Source organism: Puntigrus tetrazona, chromosome 7, assembly GCF_018831695.1.
Source record: "Puntigrus tetrazona isolate hp1 chromosome 7, ASM1883169v1, whole genome shotgun sequence".
Taxonomy (NCBI): Eukaryota; Metazoa; Chordata; class Actinopteri; order Cypriniformes; family Cyprinidae; genus Puntigrus; species Puntigrus tetrazona.
In genome coordinates this window covers 10492169-10514236 of record NC_056705.1, presented here as the reverse complement: position 1 = coordinate 10514236, position 22068 = coordinate 10492169, and the positions used below count along the sequence as shown (strand labels likewise).

General features: G+C 35.5%; 1 protein-coding gene across 1 annotated transcript in view; it reads right to left on the bottom strand.

The window, feature by feature from the left end:
- Window positions 1-18324, bottom strand: part of plekho2 (pleckstrin homology domain containing, family O member 2) — a 19242-nt gene extending 918 nt beyond the window's left edge. The window contains exons 1-6 of the mRNA XM_043244436.1: window positions 17998-18324; window positions 8935-9084; window positions 7099-7221; window positions 4585-4689; window positions 4248-4346; window positions 1-3629 (exon numbers count right to left, since the gene is read on the bottom strand). The exon at window positions 1-3629 is cut by the window's left edge and continues 918 nt beyond it. Coding sequence (XP_043100371.1) covers window positions 2055-3629; window positions 4248-4346; window positions 4585-4689; window positions 7099-7221; window positions 8935-9084; window positions 17998-18006 — 2061 coding nt within the window. The 5' untranslated portion in view covers window positions 18007-18324 and the 3' untranslated portion in view covers window positions 1-2054. The remainder of the gene's footprint in view (window positions 3630-4247; window positions 4347-4584; window positions 4690-7098; window positions 7222-8934; window positions 9085-17997) is intronic.
- Between the last annotated feature and the right edge of the window lie 3744 nt (window positions 18325-22068).

Below are 22068 nucleotides of genomic sequence, written 5' to 3'. Positions count from 1 at the left end.
AAAAGTGATTTATATTATACATTTAGAAGTTCTTTTTCACTTTCTATTCATCAAATAATCATGAAAATAAAATGCATTACGCTTTTAACAAAAATATTAAGCTGCACTGCTTGCAACTTTGATTTGATAATATCAAATAATAGGAATTAATCTAACTTTTAAATATATTCAAACAGAAAAGTTATTTTTAAGTTCACAGTATTACTGTTTTGTTTTTTTTTTTACTGTATTTTTGAATCATTATATGCAGCCTTGGTGAGCATAAAAAACTTCTTTCAAAAACATTTAAAAAGTCTTACTAATCCCAAATATTTATACAAATCTTAAATTGTGGATATTTTTAGATTAGGTAGTCATTAGATCAGAACACAATTAAAGACATACTGAGTCTGCAATACTTGCCGGGAAGTTTTCGCATGTTAAACAATAACTTCAATCTGACATTGAGTCAGTCACATTTATACAAGCCTTCAAAACTTTCGTCCATCATAAAAAAAATCTGGATCTGCTCAGATTTTTTGCAGTAAAGTATGACATGCATAAAAACCTTTACTGTAAACTCTTACCTGCACTTTAAACAACAGACATGGATCGGGAAATATATAGCAATGCTATTTATATGCTACATATTTAGTTTATAATAACCTTTATATATATATATATATCATAGAAGTTTAAGGTGCTGTAATTTTAACTCAAATATGATGAACTACCTTGCATATTCAGGTTGGCTCTGAAGGGCAGCAGTTTTGAAGACAGTTTGCATGGTTAAAGGGGTGGGGGGGTCTAACTCAGCTTGGCCAAAGTAAGCAACTATTAAACACAACTAGTACAAGTACTCCGGTATCTACCTATTGGTAGCTACATGCTAGAGACTTTGTGGACGAGAGCAATATCCCTCGACTCTAAATTTTCAACTCCTCCTTTGTACACAGAAGTTGCGGTGCAAACATAATTCTCAACAATTCTCCCTTCAACATGTGTGCTAAAAGTGTAAAACGCTAACTTATCAAATAAGCGGTTATGTGCAAATGTGATTTTTGGGGTTGAATCTAACTAGCAAATTGGCAAATATAACTAAACGTATAGAGTGGGAAACACAGTAAATCTAAAGTGAGATAGGAAGCAAGCTAAAACCAAATTACATGACATGACATCTAACAGCAGGTATATTAACTGGCTAGCAAATGTTGCATGTTTCTCCACAAAATTAAATGTAGCATGTACAAATTTATCTCAGTTTGGAGAGAAAATGGTTTGTCTTCCTACCAACAACACGCAGGCCTGCAGTGTCTTCATTTAGAGCAGGTGTCCTCGATTCTGGCCCTCAAGGTCCACTTTCTTATAGAGTTTAGCTCCAACCGGCCTGTAATGTCTAGCAGTCCTGAAAAACTTGATTAGATTGTTCAGGTGTGGTTGGTTAGGGCTTCTTGAGAAACCCTGATCTTGAGCATAGTCGCCAAGTCCTGTTCCTTAAGATCTTTCTTCATCGAAAGTTCAGCTCCAACCCTGATAAACGCACACCCGAATGACCCAAATTTACTTGATTATTATAGACAGGTGCGTGGGAGCAGGGCTGGAACTAAACTCTGCAGGGTAGGTAGATTTCCAGGAACAGGATTTGGGCAGAAGGCTACATTATCAAGACTGTAACATTTTTGTCATCAGAGGTGTCTGCAGATATCCACTCTAAAATGTACGTAGTCGTACAACCCTAATTGACCCTTCGGAAAACTGACTTTATGTGCTCACTGTTTGCTCAATTTTTGTGTCCACGTACAACGCCATGTAAAAGCAGAGACAGAACGAGTTCACCAGGTTGAACCCTTATCCATGGCTGAGTATTCTTTAACAGCTAGGTGGACAAGGCTGAGCACAAGACGAAGCGGAGGCATCTTAGCACCTTAAGGCATCTTAGCTTTGCAAGGTTTAGAAATTGCTTAGGAGGTTTGAAAACGGCTGGGGATAAGAACTGCATTTGATAATTTGCATACTGCGAAACTGCATTTTCAGCAAAGCTCATCCCTACGGGTTCCTTCTACCGACACTTACTATTACAAACTTAATCTGTTTTTTTTATTGAGATCTTTAAGATTTGTGGCTTCCTTCAAGAACTGGTCAGCTTTCATAAGCTTCTCCATTGCTGCAGAGAGCAAGATCTCCGGACTCGCGTCCCCCTTCATTTCCGCTTCACCACTCTGTGCAGTCACGAGTGCGTTCAGCAGCTCTCCAGTCTCTTTGATCTCAGAAGACACTTTGCTTTGCAAGTCCTTTACGTCACTTCCATCTGGTTTAATTGGTATAATTTTTCCACTGCTTTCCATCTTCTCTGCATTCTCCACAAGGAGGTCCCCTAGGGATGCGGAGCGGGCCTTGGAAGAAATCTTGAGAGGCATGGTGAGGTGCAAGGACATGTCGTCACATTTGCTTGCGGTTGGATGTGCATTAAGAACTGAGGTCTTTGAGGTGGTGGACGGGGTTTCTAGTGATGGCTTCTCCAAGCTCTCAGCTTTGCTGTCCAATGGTTCTAGATCATCCTCGCTGGTCTCCAAATCTAGCCCGTGGGAGCTTCCTTTGAGCATGATGGAGGATGGTGTAACTTGGTCACCGGTTTCAGACTCCTCTCCTGAGTGCTGGCCACTGTCTAAAGACTTCTCCTCCAAGTCTTCGCTTGACACATCCCCAACTGGCTCAGTTTTGGGTTCAGAAATCGTTAATTTATTGTCAACTGTTTCTGAAGATGAAGTGGTGGTGGAGTGGGTAACGACCACTGGGTCACTTTGTGCGGGAGCGTCCTCTTTTTTGGCAGATGCCATGGTTGGTTTCTTCTTGGGTGGAGCAGGTGGCCCGGGGCTCTTTTTTACAGATTCAGGGGTTGATAGTGGAGTTAGATTAAGTTGGGTAGGTACTAATGAGGTTGCAACCTCTCCAGTGGTATCAGAGGCTTTCTTTAAGTTTTGCACTTCTTGTTCAGGACTGGGTTCTTTTGATGGTATAATGGGCGAATCCCACATCACTACCTGTGGTTTTATGACCTTTGTGGACAGAACAAAGGTCTCTACTTCCTCTAACTTATCTTTTTTGTCATTTGAAGCGCCATCTACTTTGGTACCTTCATCGTCAGCCTCTTTATTATTAACTGTGACTGTGGCTGGTGTTACTGGTTGGGTAGGCTTCATATTTTTGGAGGGAGGAGTAGGGGGCTGTACGCTCTTGGAGGAAGGGGTCGGTTCGGAGGAGTCAGTGCTTTCTGCTTCAACCTCCACTTTACTGTCCAAGACATTCTTCTCAACAGCAGCGCCATCAACAGAGGCGCAAGGCTTGGACTCCTTTGATGGAGGCATCGGTGGCTTCTTTTGAGCTGCAGGTTCATCATTTTTGGGCTCATCCTCTTTATGAGTTTCACTGGGTTTGTTGTCTTTTGATGGCGGCATGGGCGGCTTTATGACCTTCTTTTGGGGTGTGGACTCTTCATCTGCTTCCTCCTCTGGAATGTTGTTCATCGCCACAGATGGTTTCGTTTCGGTTTGTTTATCACCTTTTGCATTCAAACCATGAGTTCCATTCGGCATGATAACTTCACCATCAAGGTCCAGTCTTAATATTCCATCACTTGAAACATTTGCAACCTGTAAGAATAGACAGAATATTACATTTAGAGGATATGTCCAGCCTTTTGTCTTTTAGCGATTTAATGCAAGTACTAATTTGTTAAAAATTGAAAGGCTTTGACGTTGTGTTAAAAAAAGTTCAAACAAAAATTTGAAATAAAATCCCTTGCATCAAATATTTCTATAAAAATGATCACTTTTCGCCAAATTAAGTCAATGCAACTGTTTTCAATACTGATAGTAAAAAGAAAAGTTTGCTGAGCAACTGAGACTGGAGTAATGATGCTGAAAATTCAGCTTTGCATCACAGAATTGTTTTTTAATATATTAAATCAGAAAAGAGTAATAAGTTTCACAATATTGCTGTTTTAATTGTATTTTTGATCAAATAAATGATTAGGGTAGACCTGTCATTGAACATTCATTTAACAGGTCATCTTTAAAACATTAATGATTTCACAGTACTCTTAAATGTAATATTTGGAAAATTTCAAAACGAATATCCATTTCCATACTTTACATTATATAATTGTGATGGCCAAATTATTAATTTCATTTTGTTATTTTATTTTGTCTGATTTGTCTGTTCTCCAGCAGGGATGATACTCTGTTGTATGCATGAAATGCTTATTATACCTCCTTCATGTGTATCCTTGTTGGCGGCCTTCTTCCACGGTTGCCTTTTGGTCGGTTCCGTGTAACATGTTCTAAAGAGCAGCTGTCATCAACTTTTACCTGATATTTAAAGCATAAAAAATAAGAGTCAGTAACTATATCTATGTTCATTCATGCAACACTTTGTTGCATGCAAGATCACAGAGAAAGGAATAAAGCATGCTGTGTTCATAAAAAAAAAAAAAAAAAAAAAGAACGGTCATATATAGCCATTGTAAAAAAAAATTATTTTGAGCCTATTTATTTGCATGTGTCTTTACAAATCATAAAAAGTTTACAGGTGAACAATAATCAGTACCTCGTCAAAAATTTTGTTCTTTGCCTTATTGATTCCTTCACCGAGTGCCTTGATCCAGGCCTCTTTCTCCTCAGGAGTTTGTGCCTGAAGTTTGACATCTTGGACCTAAAATGAACAACAAATTTATACGACGTCATAGAAACTATTTTCAATTTTTACATGCATAAACGTATAAAACACTAAAAAAACAAGACATATTCAGTTGCACAATCCTATTTTGCTTTTCTGTATGAAATTAAAAATGAGGAAATAACCCGAGCTGGATCACGCATCTAGTATTATGCTGGATGACAAGCATTACCCGCCACATTTTAACAATTACGTTCTGTGCAGTATAAAGGGCTCATTAATGACCAAGTTTCAGTTTTGCAATGAACACCCCTGATGATTGGAATCATTAAAACGAAACAGGAAAATACAGAGTGATTTGTCCGTAGGATGTCCCATTGTTCAGCACGGTTTATATACAGTGCGTCTAGCATCCTGTATATTGCCAGACTCAGCGCGAGTCTGAAAAGTCCTTAAAAAAATAAAAAGGAAAGAAAAGATTTACGTTCTTAGAGAAGGGTGTGTCTAAAATATTTGTGAAAGAGGGGGGGGATCTCCTAAATCTTTAAACTCTTTTCAAGAACTACAGTACGTGAGGTTTAGTTATAAAATAAAACACTAGGCTGCGGTGTCTGACTCACTGAGCTGGCTGGTCACAGTATTCAGGAGAGGAAAAAGTGACATGCTGGTCTGGCTCTTTACACACACACACACACACACACACACACACTTTCTCATCTGGAGAAGTCTCTTGACATCTGCTGAGCTCTTTGCAGTTCGCCAACGCTTCGCTCTCGTCATCTGTTAGTAATAATGCATATTTCGCCTGTTAGGTATCTTCCACATTTCTCAAGTCCTCTCCCCACCTCCAAGACTCTGGATTCATTGTTATAGAGTACAGTAAACAATGAATGCATACAGACTACTCCAAGGAACTACACCACCAGGTAAATAATAAATGCAATAAATATGAGCTCATTGAGCAATATGACACACTGTGTGTGCGCGTGTTCAAAAGTTATGACATATCATGCGCAATACAGTCCACACCGCTGAGGGTGAAGTCATTATTTACCACCAACTCTAATGCGTCACCAAATAAGGGTTTAATGGGTGAAACAATCCAGCAGTCTACAAGCTTCAAGTGAATCCAATCTCAAAAATATTTCACTACAGAACATTTTATTAAAGCGCAATGCCCTTAAAACTGTATCTGGGTCAACGACACAATGCTCTATTAATTTTCAAACATACATTAAAAATGCAGGTCATACAGACGATGACTTCAATACACCTCTTCTATTATTAATACGCTTTCAATTTCTGAATTAAAACGCATTTCTGTGGAGGTTAACGTCATCTGGAACCGCCGTTAAGCGATGTAAAGAAGTCAATCATTATCTATTTAAAAATACAAGTTTTAAAACTTTTATTTTGAACTTATAACACTGAGACGACGAGAGTGTCTCAGATGGATAACAACTAGGAAAATTACAAAACAGTATCCATGATTCAAAAATGCATGATATTTGACAACAGACACCCATTTATTAAATGGAAAAACTTAAACTTGCCTTGCCCGGGAATATTAAAATGACCAAAACCAAAACTGAAATAAAGGATGTGACAGAATTTTATAAGAAAAAAATAAAACTAGAAAATGGAAAAATAAATTATTTATGAATTCTATAACAGTATATAAACACTGGCATGTAAAAAAAAAAAAAAAAAATTCTGGAAAAAACAAACATCCTTACTCATCAGTGACTATATTTTGACACCTACAGAGGAAAATCCAATTTTTACTAGAAAGTGAAAAAATTATGGTTTGTGGCTGTTTTGATATGCCACAAGTATTTGCGTAGTTACACGCGAAACCTTGCCTCTGCTTTTTTCAGTGTAGAAACACGAGGACAGGAAACTACGCCTTGCGTTTCACACTCTACTGTCTTAACATCTTTTTAACCTTGACCGAAGGCCACTTTTAACAAAACGTCATCAACATTTTTAAACCCGGCCGGGTTTTATTAAACCAAGACTACCCTGAGTAACGTGCAAATGATGTGAAAAATAACCCCGGGTGAAGACATGCAACACAGGATGTTTATCAGCTTTTATCTCAAATGATATACGAGTGTTGCAATAAGGGGAAATATAGGCGACCTTTCACACACGTTCTGCCGTTATTTAAAGCAACTCTGTCACACAGCGCATGAGGCATTAGCTGGCTCTTCATTGGTCATGTGTCCGTTCAGATACGTGTCTGATTCATTAGACTTAGTACAATGACCTAGTGTGCCTCTAGTGCGTACCATATTGAACGACCGACGTCACGACTGAGAGCCAGCCATCGACGACTGTGTATTGCATTGTCATCCTGATGTGAGCCACTCTTTATAATCGCACACAAAGGAAGGGTAGACTGATGTATTTGACGCGGCGCAGCAGCGAAATGTTAATTATTACCTTATTACCGCACTTGGGGCTTCGTATTAGTACCAGTCTGTGTTTCTTCTTAAAAGGACTCTTTAACTCGTGGCATGTGTCGTAGTTGTCCAAGTCCAGTTTCTCCAGACATGTTGTCAATTCCTGCATGACAGGGAAAAAATTGTTCTTATTTGCAAAAGGAAAGCTGCATTATTCAGAGGTGGCTCAATGAAGCTTTGTTACGTTTCGTTTGAAGGAAAAGTTTACCCAAATATGAACCTGTACGGCTTTCTTTCTTTCTTTCAAGGAAAGCAAAAGGATATAGCAGCATGTTCACGCTGCATGAAGACTAAAATATTTAATAACACATTGCAAATTGCATGTTCAACAGATGAAAAAAGTATGTACATTAAAAATCACGTCTATTTATTGCGTATTGCCTGAGACATTGTAGTAGTTAACAAAATTGTTTAAGAGCATTTTTGCTGACTGAAATACATCTGGAATAAAAAGTAGCATGGATTTATATATATGATATATATTATAATATATATATATTTTTATATATATATATATATATATATATATATATTTAATATATATAAAAATTATATATATATTATAATATATATAAAAAATTATATATTATAATATATATAAAAAATTATATATATATATATATATATATATATATATATAACTTATATATATATTATAATATATATAAAAACATATATATATATATATTTTTTTTGATATATATACTATATATATACAAAAATCTATATATAAAAATTATATACATAAACACTATATATAAAAAAAATATATATATATAAAAATTATATATATATATATATATATATATATATATATATAAAAATTATATATATATATATATATATATATATTATATATATATATAAATATATATATATATATATATATATATATATATATATATATATATATATATATATATATATATATATATAAATATATATATATATATATATAAATATATATATATATATATATATATATATATATATATATATATATATATAAATTATATATATATATATATATATATTATATATATAAATTATATATATTATATATATATATATATAAATTATATATATATATATATATATATATATATATATATATACTATAATATAAAAATATATATAATTATATATATATATATAATATATATATATATAATACTATAATAATATATATATAAATTTAGATTTATATATATATATATATATATATATATATATATGCTGCTTATAAAAGCTAAAAATCTAAACTAATACTATGTAAACTAAAAAAAGATTTTGCTTGATTATATTATGCTGCTTTGAATGATTATTTGCTGTGATTAATCAGATGTCTGGATCAAGCATGGATGGCTAACAATTCATTTAAAACTTTCCGCTTCGCAATTAAGCTGGAAAAAAAAAATAGCTTTCTACAAAATTTGTGCAAACAAGTATTTTCTGAGTTCACAATCGGTGCAAATTAATATTAGGGGGAAAAGCCCATTGCTGTAATTGTTCTTCAAAGCATCATGACTTTCTCCATCTGTAACAAGACTTTTGTTTTGAGGTGAAACAGGAGGCTCCTCTTCTACTCTATTTCCAGCGAATGTAATGGTTAAAGAGCCAATGTTAAACAACAGCCAAACAGCTGTTAACAAAAGTAATTTTATCAATAGTACGATGGGCCGCTTCCCACTTCACTCCCAATGGATATACAATCAACGTTTCTTCTTGTGCAATAACACGCGTAATTATGAAAGTACAGAGGGGCGGTTTCGTGTTGACTTCATATCTATGTTTCATCATGATTTAGCAGACTTACCTCATTCTCATAGACCGCAATCACGGTTCGCTCTAGCTGAACGTATCGGTCCTTGTAGCTGCTCAAGAACTTCCCCGACGACTTCTTCAACCAGCCGGCCTTCCCAGCCAGAGGCACCTCTTTGGGCTTGGCTGGCTCCTCTTTCACAACCTGTTTTAGAAAGGAAGGAGGAAATTTAGCGAACCGAAATTTAAGTTTGACTTGGCATTCACTGAGCTTCGAGTCCAGCGAGAGCATTCCTTCAAGGGGAGGATAAACGTAGCGGCTAGATTATCATTTTTTGGCCTGCGCATGGTTTCATGAGACCTTCAACACCTTTTCAGATTTAACAGAGAGGACAGATGACGCCTTATTTCCACATCTGCTGCGTTTCATGACTTTCGGGGATCTTATCTGAATCCATTATTCAGCACGTAATTGCTGGCGTGTGCTTGGGAAAGAATCGCCATTCTTTTAATGTAGGGTTAGAGACGTAAACATTCAGAATCGAACTTCAAACGGCGCACTATCACGTTTTTAAGTGATCAGACTCAGAGAAAAATACAAGTATTGCATTTGCAACTAACAGTGATAAGTACTAATTACTAAAAACACTTCGAAGTGCATAAAAAAAAGAAAACTAAATTAAACCTCAACAGTGACCAGAATTATTATCGTTAACAAAAAAAAAATCTTAAAATAAAATTAATATTAGCTCAAATAAAATAAAAGGCATTTAATATCAGCAATTTTAATTGTTGTTTAGTTGGAGTTGATAAACTAAAATAACTACATTTAAATAAACTAATAAATAAATAACATATATATATATATATATATATATATATATATATATATATATATATATATATACAAAATATGTGAACCTTTTGGAATTTCATGGTTTTCTGAATAAATTTGTCATAAAATTTTTCTGATCTTCATCTAATTCATTGGTATTGACTGTCTAAAAATAATAACACAAAAAAATTCCGATCTGTCTTGTCTTTATTGAACACAATCATTCAACATTCAAAATGGCAGTGGAAAAGTAAGTGAAACCTTGAGTTAATAACTGGTTGACCCCAGCAGCAATAACCTCAACCAGGCGCTTCCTGTAGCTGTGGATCAGACCTGCACATCGCTGAGGAGGAATTTTAGGCCATTCTTCCTGGCAGAACTGCTTTAGCTCTGTCATATTCTTTGGACGTCTCATGTGTATGGCCCTCTTCAAGTCAATCCATAGCATCTCTATTGGGTTGAGGTCTGGGCTCTGACTTGGCCACTCCAAAGGCGGATTTAGTTTTTCTGAAGCCATTCTGTTGTGGACTTGCTCCGGTGTTTTGGGTCGTTGTCCTGTTGCATCACCCACTTTCTACACAGTTTCAGCTGATGTACAGACATTCTCACATTATCCTGAAGAATTGTCTGATATACTTGACATCTTCCCCTCAATGATTGCAAGCTGGCCAGGCCCTGATGCAGCAAAGCAGGCCCAAATCATGATGCTTCTCCACCATACTTTACAGTTGGGATGATGTTTTCATGACATGCCGTGCCAACGTCAGATGTAGTGCTGTGTGTTTTTCCAAATAGTTCAATCTTAGTTTCATCAGTCCACAAAACATTTTGCCAATACTGCTGTGGAGTGTCAATGTGCTCTTTTTGCAAACTTAAGGCGTGCAGCAATGTTCTTTTTAGTAAGCAGCGGCTTCCTTGCGGTGTCCTGCCGTGGATACCCTGCTTGTTCAGTGTTTTACGTGATTGTAGACTCATGAACAGATATGTTAGCAAGTTCAATGATGCCTGCAAATCTTTGGCTGTCATTCAGGGTTGTTTCTTTACCTCATTGATGAGTGTTAATTTTGATGGGCGCCCACTTCTAGGTAGAGTAGCAACAGTCCCAAATTGTCTCCATTTGTAGATTGTTTGCTAACTTTAGACTGGTGAATTTCTAAAGTCTTTGAAATAACTTTGTAACCCTTGCCAGCTTCATGTAAATCAACAATTCTTGATCGTAGGTCCTCTGAAAGCTCTTTTGGCGAGGCATGGCTCACATAATCATGTTCTTCTTGTGCAGAGCAAACTCCAAAGGTTTGAGGGGTTTTATCAGTCAAAGTAGCTGTAGTCCACACCTCCAAACACAAGACTCCAGGTGTGCTAAAATAATTAGCTGTTTTGAGGTCATTAACTCAAGGTTTCATTTACTTTTTCCACTGCCATTTTGAATGTTGAGCGATTGTGTTCAATAAGATAAGAAAGATCGAATTTTTTTGTGTTATTATTTTTAGACACATTGTGTTTGTCAATACCAATGAATTAGATGAAGATCAGATAAAAGTTTATGACAAATTTATTCAGAAAACCATGAAATTCCAAAAGGTTCACATACTTTTTCTTGCCACTGTATATATATATATTTAAAAAATATTCAAAATATTGATAAAAAGGGTATCAAAGGTACTAAAATAATAAGGATATTAATATAAAAAAATAACATAATAACAATAATAAAATAAAATATAAAATAAATGGTAATAGGTATGAAAAATGTAATGCAAAGTAGTGATTAAAACAATAATGGTGCATAAAAAACACAAAATGCATTGGAATAGAGACTTTCAATGATTGTGGGATAACAAGCAACAGCCTAGCAACTGCATATCAATGTACTCCATTAACGTTACCTAAGCACCACACACATTTCTTTAAAAATGTACAAAAGAACTACTGCTAGACATCATGGCAATGAGAGTGACACAGACCAATATAGCTGTATGCTTAAAAAAACACCCAAAAAAAACCTTTTTGCGATTATTATTAAATTTGCGAAAACAAATGCAGCTGTATTTAGGATTCCCAGGAATTTTCACTAGGAGTCTATGCGAGGAAATTCCTCAGGATGTCTCTTCAGAGGGTCATCGAGCCGTTTTTCCACTTTCACTAGGCCTTCGGAAAGAGCAGCGTGCGCTAGAGCTAGAGAAGGTGCAGCTGTCCGAGGGAGGAAAGCCTGCGGAATAATAGGAGCGGCGCTGCGCCACGGCTTTCTCGCACTGCCCTGTCCGGGAAAGCACCGGGTCACTCGTAGCCTCGCGGAGGGCCGCGGAGCGTGAGGCGGCTCTTTGTTTCTCTCCTTCTGTTTCTGTGCGTAAATTGGAGCAGGGCGCACGGCACATCACAACGCGCTCGCTGGAGAGAGGCTTTGGGCGGGACGGAAAAATCTATACTGCGAAAAAAACGCTGCAGAGCCAATTCGGAGCTACGAAGCGGAGGGGAAGTGTTTTTAAAGCGTACGATGAAACAGGAAATAAGCCAAAACGTACGCTAAGCTCGAGTCGATCGAACAGGAACTTGCATGAGATAATTTAAGAAAGCGAGAAGTTTCATTGGTGTCTGCTGAGGCATGCACTAGAGTTTGGGCTTTTCTCAGGTAGCTTACACCAGCATAACTCTTTCACGAATGCGAAAGGTGATTTTCTTTTGGTGCCTGACAGACTGAGAGGAAAAAAATGCCTTGATGGAAAGGCTATCTTGGAAGCAGAATATCAGAGACTTTAGGGTTTGGTCTCTTCGGACTTGGGACTTAAAAACATCCACCGAGAAACAGGCTTAGAAACATTATAGAAATGCGGTGAAAAGCATGCATACCCTAGCAACCGCATAGCGATGAGCAGAAAACCTTTCAAAACGGGTCTAAAATTTTACATGCGTGGGCAAGAACAGAAATGATTCAACAAGTTAATACTTTAATTATTACTTTTTTTTATTTATTTTTTTACAAAAGTTAATTATGCAACCAAGGAAAGCTCACAAAAGTGTTCAAAGAAAGTGAATAATAATAATAATAATAATTAACAAATGAGATAAAGACAAAAACTAAATGTAATATATAATATAATATTATAATATAATGTAATATTAATTATTAATATTACTACTGGTAGTAGTAACATTAGTAATCATTATTATTAGCTCCATTAAAGTTTTCAAGGCAGTTTACATAAAACATAAATTGTAGTAGTAGTAGTAGTAATAATAATAATAATAATAATAGTAATTATTATTATTGTTTTTGTTGCTGTTAATTGTTTTCATTATTGTTTAAAAACGTTTATAAAAAACATAAACAACATCTATATAAATAAAATAATAATAATACTTTTTATTAACGTTATTATTAGTAATAGTAGTACTTATTAATAATATTAATATAGTTTTAAAATTTCCTTTAAAATAAAAAATAATAATTGTATAAATCATTGTTTTTAAACGTAGTCAGTATGAGACAAAGAATTTAACACAATATGTAATATATAATAATAATAATAAAAACACAGTATAACAATCAACAGTATAACAACAACAACAAGTATTATTAGTAGTAGCATTATTACCTATTTGTATTGATTATAATAATTTCATAAAGTGTCCTTGAACATTTTAAAACAGTTTATGATAGACATATAAAATATATAAAAGTACTAGAAAAGTAAAAATAGTAAAAAGTAGTTTTTTTTTTACTACACTTGTTAGGTGTATGGCAGAGGATCTGTGCAAAAACTCCATTTAATTGTGTCTGATTGTTTAGCCATCGCGCGTCTCATATAGGCCTGAATACAAGGCCAAGCAAGCGCACGGCTCCACCTGGGTCAGAAGTCAGAGCCCCGACCTGCTCGGCGTCGACCCGCCACACATCTAAGACCTCAGAGCAACCCAGACCCAGAGCCACTTGTTCAAAGACTTTGCAACGCACCGCAAATTCTGGCAAGCATCTAACTTCCCACGGTTCAATAATAGCTCTGCCCGAACAAATGGAAACCTGTCGTGTTAAACAACCGCGGCGGTACCTTCGCAGCACGTTTAGCATATAGTATATTTACCAATCAGGGAAGTGTGAACACGAATGCCAAGCAGAGAAGTGTGAAAGAGGAAATAGTAACCGACGTTAGATAATTTACAGGAATGAAGCACTCTTGCTACACTAGTCCTCCTTACCGCTAGAGTTTAACAACAAAAACGGGTAGAAAAGGGACAATTGTTCAAGTGAAACCGGGTCGAGCAAGCGCACGATGAGTGGAGCAAACCCGGGGCCAGAATGTTAAAGTTGCTGGTTTGAGTCCTTCAAGGAAACAGCCGCGAGCTTTGACCGCTGCAACCTTGAGCGAGATGACAAACAACGGCTCGCTCTCAGCTTCAGACAGACAGACCACCCACGGCCCATTCCCTGACCGGCCCACGCATGCTGCGCACAAACTCTTCTAACGCAGCAAATAAACCAATCACGTGCTTTCCGGGTGGAACATAAACTATTAGAAACTATTCGCTATTATTCTGAATACTTTAAATGTTTCAAAAGGTGCGTTTAAAGTCTGTTGTGGCTGCATTTATTTGATAAAAAATATTATTTTGCACCGGTTTATTCCATTAACCGAAGCTTTCCATCATCACGCGATCCTTCAGAAGTCATCTGCCGCTTACAGTTTTTTAATTGCTTTGGCACGTTTTTTCGAAACGGCGTTAACAACCGCGAGAGCAAATGTCACGACTGCACTGCATGTCTGCAAAATTAAGCTGCTTACCCAAAACATTTCGTTCGTGCTTCGAAAACCTAGCTATCGCGTCAGTAATTTGGCCGAGGCCACCAAAATAGAAAGTGCTCTCGTCGTCGCCATTAGCCACACCGGTCAAAGCGTTTAGTTGGGGGGGTTTTTTGCGCCATGACAGTCAACCGTGGAAATTAATTTCTATTAAATGATGTCGAGAAGAGTCAATAGCACACGGAAAACAAAAAAGCAGACATCGCAAACAATATATACAGCGTATGCCGACTTTTCTCGATTGAATGGATCGTTTTGAAGGCGTTGGCGAAGTTTGAGAAAAAACGTTTGAGAAGTTGTGAAGAGCTTGACAGTTTATGCGAGCATCGTCTCATCGGTTGTGATCAAGCAGTTAGCTTATGCGCAAACTGCAGAAAATCGCACTTATTGTTCGCGCGCAATTCGCTCGAATCAAAAAGAAACAGCTAATCGATCTGAGCTTAGTTCATTCGAGAGCTAAAAAACTAAGAAACGTTAGTTGATCATTATAATGATGTTGATATTGACTAGTTACTAGTTAAACTACTAATTACAACTTTAACAGTGTAATTAGCGATCACTAATCACTGTACTATTTACTCTCTAGTACTGCGTTACTTATGGCATTACTTTCTTATCATATCTTTCATATCAACGTCAGACGAATTGAACAACGCATAAATTTTAAATTGCGGAAATTATTCCTGACTTGACCAATGGAGATGGCTAACTTAAAAGCGTACTTTTCTACATCAGATGGTGGATGAATATAGAATTGTTCAGACGGGCCTACAGTATTTAGTAACTATTTAACAAACTAACAGCAATTAAAAACTACTTTTTATAGGGAAGAGCAATTAAACTGCAGTAATTAATTGCTTGGAGTTGCCTTACACCCGGGCAGCGTTTACCGGCCAATAAATGTCACGTAAAAACAAAACAAACTGGTCATTTCACATGACGGTGAGTCAGTAGGGGGATCTTAACCAAAAAAAAGCTAATGCGGACATTACACCGATAGCGAAAAGATAAAGGACTACAAAATGCCACGCAAAGAGCTGTTTTACTGCTGATGCTCGAGTTTACGACAAGCTGAAAAGACGAGGACGGCCTCGTGAAGGGCTTCATTAGGAGGTGAACGCTGGGCGAGCTTCATAAAAAAAAACAGAGAAGTATTTTCACGGCTCTCTGAAGTACATAACCCACAGATGCAGCACCGCGACCACAACAGCTGCTCTTTGTCTTAACATCACGTTAGATTGGAAATGTTTTTCCATGCTGTCGTTGCGTTCAGATAAAGACGGCATCGAATGTTCGCAAGGGCCGATTCCTTCACACAGGCATCTGTCACTATTCATCTGGAGTCACGTTTCAACTTCAGATACTTGTGTTCTAATCAATGACGACCAAGACGGCGTGTTAGTGTCAAGGCAATGCCGCCTTATCTGAGCTGGTTTAAGATACTGCGTGTTATCAGTGCGGGTTTCTGGCTCTGCCTTCCAGCACCGCTGATCAATGCTACTTCCTCATTTCAGTAAGCATTTCCTGAAACTACTGCTTCACGTAATAAGAGGATGTTTTTTCACAGAAGTCTATGTTAACATACAAACGGTTTCAAAAATAGACAGATAGACGGATAGACGGATAGATAGACAGATAGATAGACAGATAGCTGGATAGATAGACGGATAGACAGATAGATAGACAGATAGATAGACAGACAGATAGACAGATAGATAGACAGACAGACAGACAGATAGATAGATAGATAGATAGACAGATAAACAGATAGACAGATAGATAGATGATAGATAGACAGATGGATAGATATAGATGATAGATAGATAGATAGATAGATAGATAGATAGATAGATAGATAGATAGATAGATAGATAGATAGATAGACAGATTGACAGATAGACAGATTGACAGATAGACAGATAGACAGATGGATAGATGATAGATAGACAGATAGATAGATGATAGATGGATAGATGATAGATAGACAGATGGATAGATGATAGATAGACAGATAGATAGATAGATAGATAGATAGACAGACAGATGGATAGATGGATAGATGATAGACAGATAGATAGATAGATAGATAGACAGACAGATGGATAGATGGATAGATGATAGACAGATAGATAGATAGATAGATAGATAGATAGATAGATAGATAGATAGATAGATAGATAGGATGGATAGATGATAGAAAGATAGATAGATAGATAGATAGATAGATAGATAGACAGACTATAGATAGAAAGATAGATATTCATACAGATATTGACAGATAGATAGATATTTACAGATATAGATAGATGGAGATATTGATAGACAGATACTGACAGACAACAGATAGATCTTGACAGATGATGATAGATATGGAAAGAAAGATTATTAGATAGATATTGACAGAAAATGAGATAAAGATATTGACAGATAGACAGATAGATGGATAGATAGATAGATAGATAGATAGATAGATAGATAGATAGATAGATAGATAGATAGATAGACAAATGGATAGATGGATAGATGATAGACAGATAGATAGATAGATAGATAGATAGATAGATAGATAGATGATAGAAAGATAGATAGATAGATAGATAGATAGATAGATAGATAGGTGGATAGATGGATAGATGGATAGATGATAGACAGATAGATAGATAAGATAGATAGTTAGATAGATATTTACAGACGATAGATAGAAAGATAGATATTCATACAGATATTGACAGAGGATGATAGATATTTACAGACGATAGATTGATAGACAGATGGAGAGATATTGATACAGATACTGACAGACAACAGATAGATCTTGACAGATGATGATAGAACGATGGAAAGAAAGATTGATAGATAGATATTGACAGAAAATGAGATAAAGATATTGACAGATAGATAGATAGATAGATAGATAGATAGATAGATAGATAGATAGGTAGATAGGTAGGTAGATAGATAGAAAGATAGATAAACAGATAGATAGGTAGGTAGATAGATGGATAAAGAGATAGATAAATAGATATTGACAGGCAATAGATAGAATATAGAATAGATAGAAAGATAGATGAACATGTTCCATACAGGGTCTAGACTATGTTTGTCTGTAGGGTGTGACCCATCTATCTATCTATCTATCTATCTATTCAAAAAACAGTTAAACTGAATGCTGGCCTCAGAAAGGTTGGATGCTGCTTCACTTCCTGGTACCGATCTAAAGCTACATCACCTCGATCAGATGATGAACAGAACAATAAGTTCTTAACTAGGGCTGTTTTGGGTTTCAGCGCACGAAAGACGCTTCAGATAAAGTGATGAGCCCAACCGTTTGATCAGAACGAGTAACAGCCCCAGCGCCGAACCGAGTCAAAGTTAAAGTAAAGGCGGGTCGCCAGCGATGAGGACCAAGAAGCTGCAACAAAGTTAGACGGTTTATAGAGCAGCGCTAAAACGCTCCGTGCACAGCGATAAAGAAAGAAATACTCACATCTTCCATGATATAAAAAAAGCAAAGATCCCGTTACGCGCAAAAGAAACCGCTCGACGCAGGACTTTATCTAGGGTTCTGCCTTCGTCTCAACTTTCTCACATCCAGCATGACGACGAAAAACAAGGAACCGTGTACGAGGCAGAAACGTAACGGGACTCTGCTGCTCTTTTCCTCTTTCGACTTTCAGCAGTCACAAAGTTTGAGGCTTCGAGAAAAAAAAACAACAAAAAAAAAACTTTGGTTTCCGGTAAGTCCCCAAAAGCCTCCGCCGCTGCCGAGAGACACCACGGGCGCGTCTCAACACACAGCGAGCTGCCTATCTAGACAGCCTCGGCTCGCTCTCGGACAGAACTGCTTCGACGGACCTTTTTTTTTTTTTTTTTTGAATGGAATTTGTGTAGATCTGTTTTGGGTAATCTCGCACGACCCAAATCGTCGCATGCACAACACGCAGTCTTTTGCGACCAATTAATTAGGTTTAGATGCGCAACGTCGTGATTAATGATAGTCGTATCTTTTTTTTTTTCGGTCACCCCTGAAATTAACTAAAAAGAACTGTTGCCATGGATACCTCTGAGGTCATGCGGTTTTTTTGAGTAGGCTACTGATTCTAAATTCTGAATTTTGAATTCACAATTCTTAAAGTGAGGATTTAAATTTTTTTTTGACACATTCTGAAGTCAAAAATAGATAAATAAATAAATAAATATACAAATGAGGAAAAAATGAGAGACAAATTCTGAAGTAAAAAATGTATAAATATAAAAAATGAATGGGAAAATGAGAGACACATTCTGAAGTAAAAATATAAATAAAACAAATATAAAAATAGAATACACTCTGAAGTAATAAATAAATAAATATAAAAATGAGAGACACTTTCTGAAGTAAAAATAAATAAATATAAAAATGAGAAAAAATGAGATGCATTCTGAAGTAAAATAAAAATGAGAGACACACTTCTGAAGTAATAAAAATAAATAAATATAAAAATGAGAGACACTTTCTGAAGTAAAAAATAAATAAAAATAGAGACACTTTCTGAAGTAAAAATAAATCTAAAAATAGAAAAATTCTGAAGTAAAAATAAATAAATATATAAATTAGAAAATAGATATATATATATATATATATATAAAAAGATTAGAAGTTTATATCACAAAATTTCGAGATACAAACCATGTATCAATTTTTTCTTTTTCATTTTTCTTTATTTAGTTATTTATTTCATTTAGTTATTATTTCTGTTATTATTTATTTATTTTGTGGCAGAAATGGTTTATGACCAACATTCTTCAAAATGTCTTCCTTTGTGTTCAGCGGTGAGTAAAAGATGACAGAATGCTTAAACTTTGAGGTGAACTGTCCCTTTAAGGCCCTGCATTTGAATTCACAGATTAGGTGTCAGTGAAAACACACACACAAATAACAACAAAAAAAAGTCGGATACAACAAAAAAGGGTGTAAATGAAATTCTCATGAAGCATAAATGTGTCTACATGATGCAAATGTGAAGTAAACTAGCACAACTAGTATTACAACATTTGCTATGCAAAGTATAAACATTATATACACACACACACACAAACATTACACACACACACACATATATATATATATATATATATATATATATATATATATATATATATATATGTATGTGTGTGTGTGTGTGTGTGTGTGTGTGTGTGTATATATATATATATATATATATATATATATATATATATATATATATATATATATATATATATATATATATAATGTATGTGTGTGTGTGTATATATATATATATATATATATATATATATATATATATATATATATATATATATATATATGTGTGTGTGTGTGTGTGTATGTGTGTGTACATATATAATACTGTACAAAAATAGTGGAAAATGCATAAAAATATAGATATAATACTGACATATATGTAAAATAGTCTGTGAAAGGTTTATTAATAAAACACTGACAGAAGAAACTATAGTACAGTAAGTTCAGGTAAAGTATAAAATGATTGCACAAGCAGGTCAAAGGCTGTCTCTGCAGAGATGAGGCACTTCCTGGGGGTGTGGAGCACACCAGCGTGCGTGTCATAACCCAATAGGAAGAGGATGCTACCAGTTTCCTAATAATCACACATCACAAACACAGCGACAGGCGGAGGGGGATTGGTGGCTTTTTTTCGATGAAAGGTCGTGACCTCAGAGGGCACTGGAAATTTTTATGCGCCGACCGGCATTTTGCAAATCACTTCCCACTTCATCTGATATTTATAAAGAGGGCCGCTCGTTTCGTGTAGGTCTGAGATAAAACGGTCGCATCGGTTTTCCTCTGGACCTTCATACAGGACCGGGGGTATTCCCTTAGAAACCCATGGCTTTTTGGTTTGCAATTGCCTTAAAACCGAGCGGGGCCTTTATTCATTTAGTGCATCAGTCAGTCAAACTACCCCGCGCTCACAGAGTCTCTGTGGGTGCAGCAGAGCTGCATCTGAGCCACACCACCCAAACCACACGCTATTCCCATACGCCGTGTCTTAAACCACACAACTTTGTATTTAGCATCCGTTTTTTTTATCTGAGTATCTCGGATGGCTTTCACCTAGGTCTTTTTTTAATGCACGCACAAAATCAGCACGATTGTTAAATGCATCACACGAGAGGAAGTAATACAGGGCTGGTGATTGTTGTCAAAGGTTGAAGTTAATGAAGGAGGAGTTCCTGTTTCACGGAGAAACGACACGGCAGTTAATATTAAATCTACCACCGACAAACAAACACGTCTACAGAGAGCTGCGTTATAGATCTGCTTTATGAGTGTTGCTGTAAAGAACCTGGAAACCTCCGCGCGTGCGCTTTTCTTTTACACTTCAGGGCGCGAGACGCACGCACGCACGCGCTGACGTGAAGCCGCACCCGTCCGCGGCGAAGAGCGCAGAGACCCTCCTTTATTTTCTCCTGACTTTCCGAGGCGTCTCGCGCCCCCTGCTGCTCCTTCGCTGAAATATCTGTTCACGTGCACGATGCATTTTAACACGATTTTATGGATCGACACCTTTTAAGCAGCTTAAGGCTAATTTACAGCAAAAGCAAGACAAAATCTATTATTTATAACAATATGAATATTTTATTATATTGTTATCATTTTTTTAGATACTACAAATATTTCAATATTTAATCAGTACAAAAATAAATATTAGAAATAATATTTATATTAATAAATAAATATTTAAAAATATTAATGCAAAAACATTAGGAATATTATTATTAATGCTGTCTAACAGTTGTGATTAATCATATCCAAAATAAGTTTTTGTTAACATGATATGCGCACTGTGTATTTTTATTATGTATATATAAACACACACACACACATATTACAGTATATATTTGGAAAATATTTACATATATTTTATTATATATAAATATATGCAATCTATAAACGATACATTTTAGTAAAAATAATTATTATAAATTTTTAATTATAATTATAAGCACTAATTATTATAAATTTAAATACGTGTTATATACACTGTAATGCATATACAGTGAACCTTTTTATTATATCTTATAGAAATGAAGTAATATTCAGTATAATAATTTATAAACAGTGATATATTGGTATTATTATCATAGAAAGTATTACTGCAAACAATGCAACATTAATAGTAATTGTTACCATTATCACTACAGCAGACTTTCTATTATATATTTCATAAATAAAGTGTTATTAATATTCAGAATTGTATATCTGCATTATTTTGCAGAACAAAAAAATGCATATACATGTATTCATGTGTGTGTGTGTGTATATGTATATATATATATATATATATATATATATATATATATATATATATATATATATATATATATATATATATGTGTATTTGTGGGTCAAAGACAGAAAAGGATGTAAAAATGAATATAATAAGTGTAACACTGAATAAACAGAAACCTAAACTGAAAAAGTTTTCTGTTTACTTGAATTCTTGTATAAGACCATGATCTGCACTCGCATAAAAGCCTTTTCTTTTGGTTTTATTGGATCATGCAAAAATAT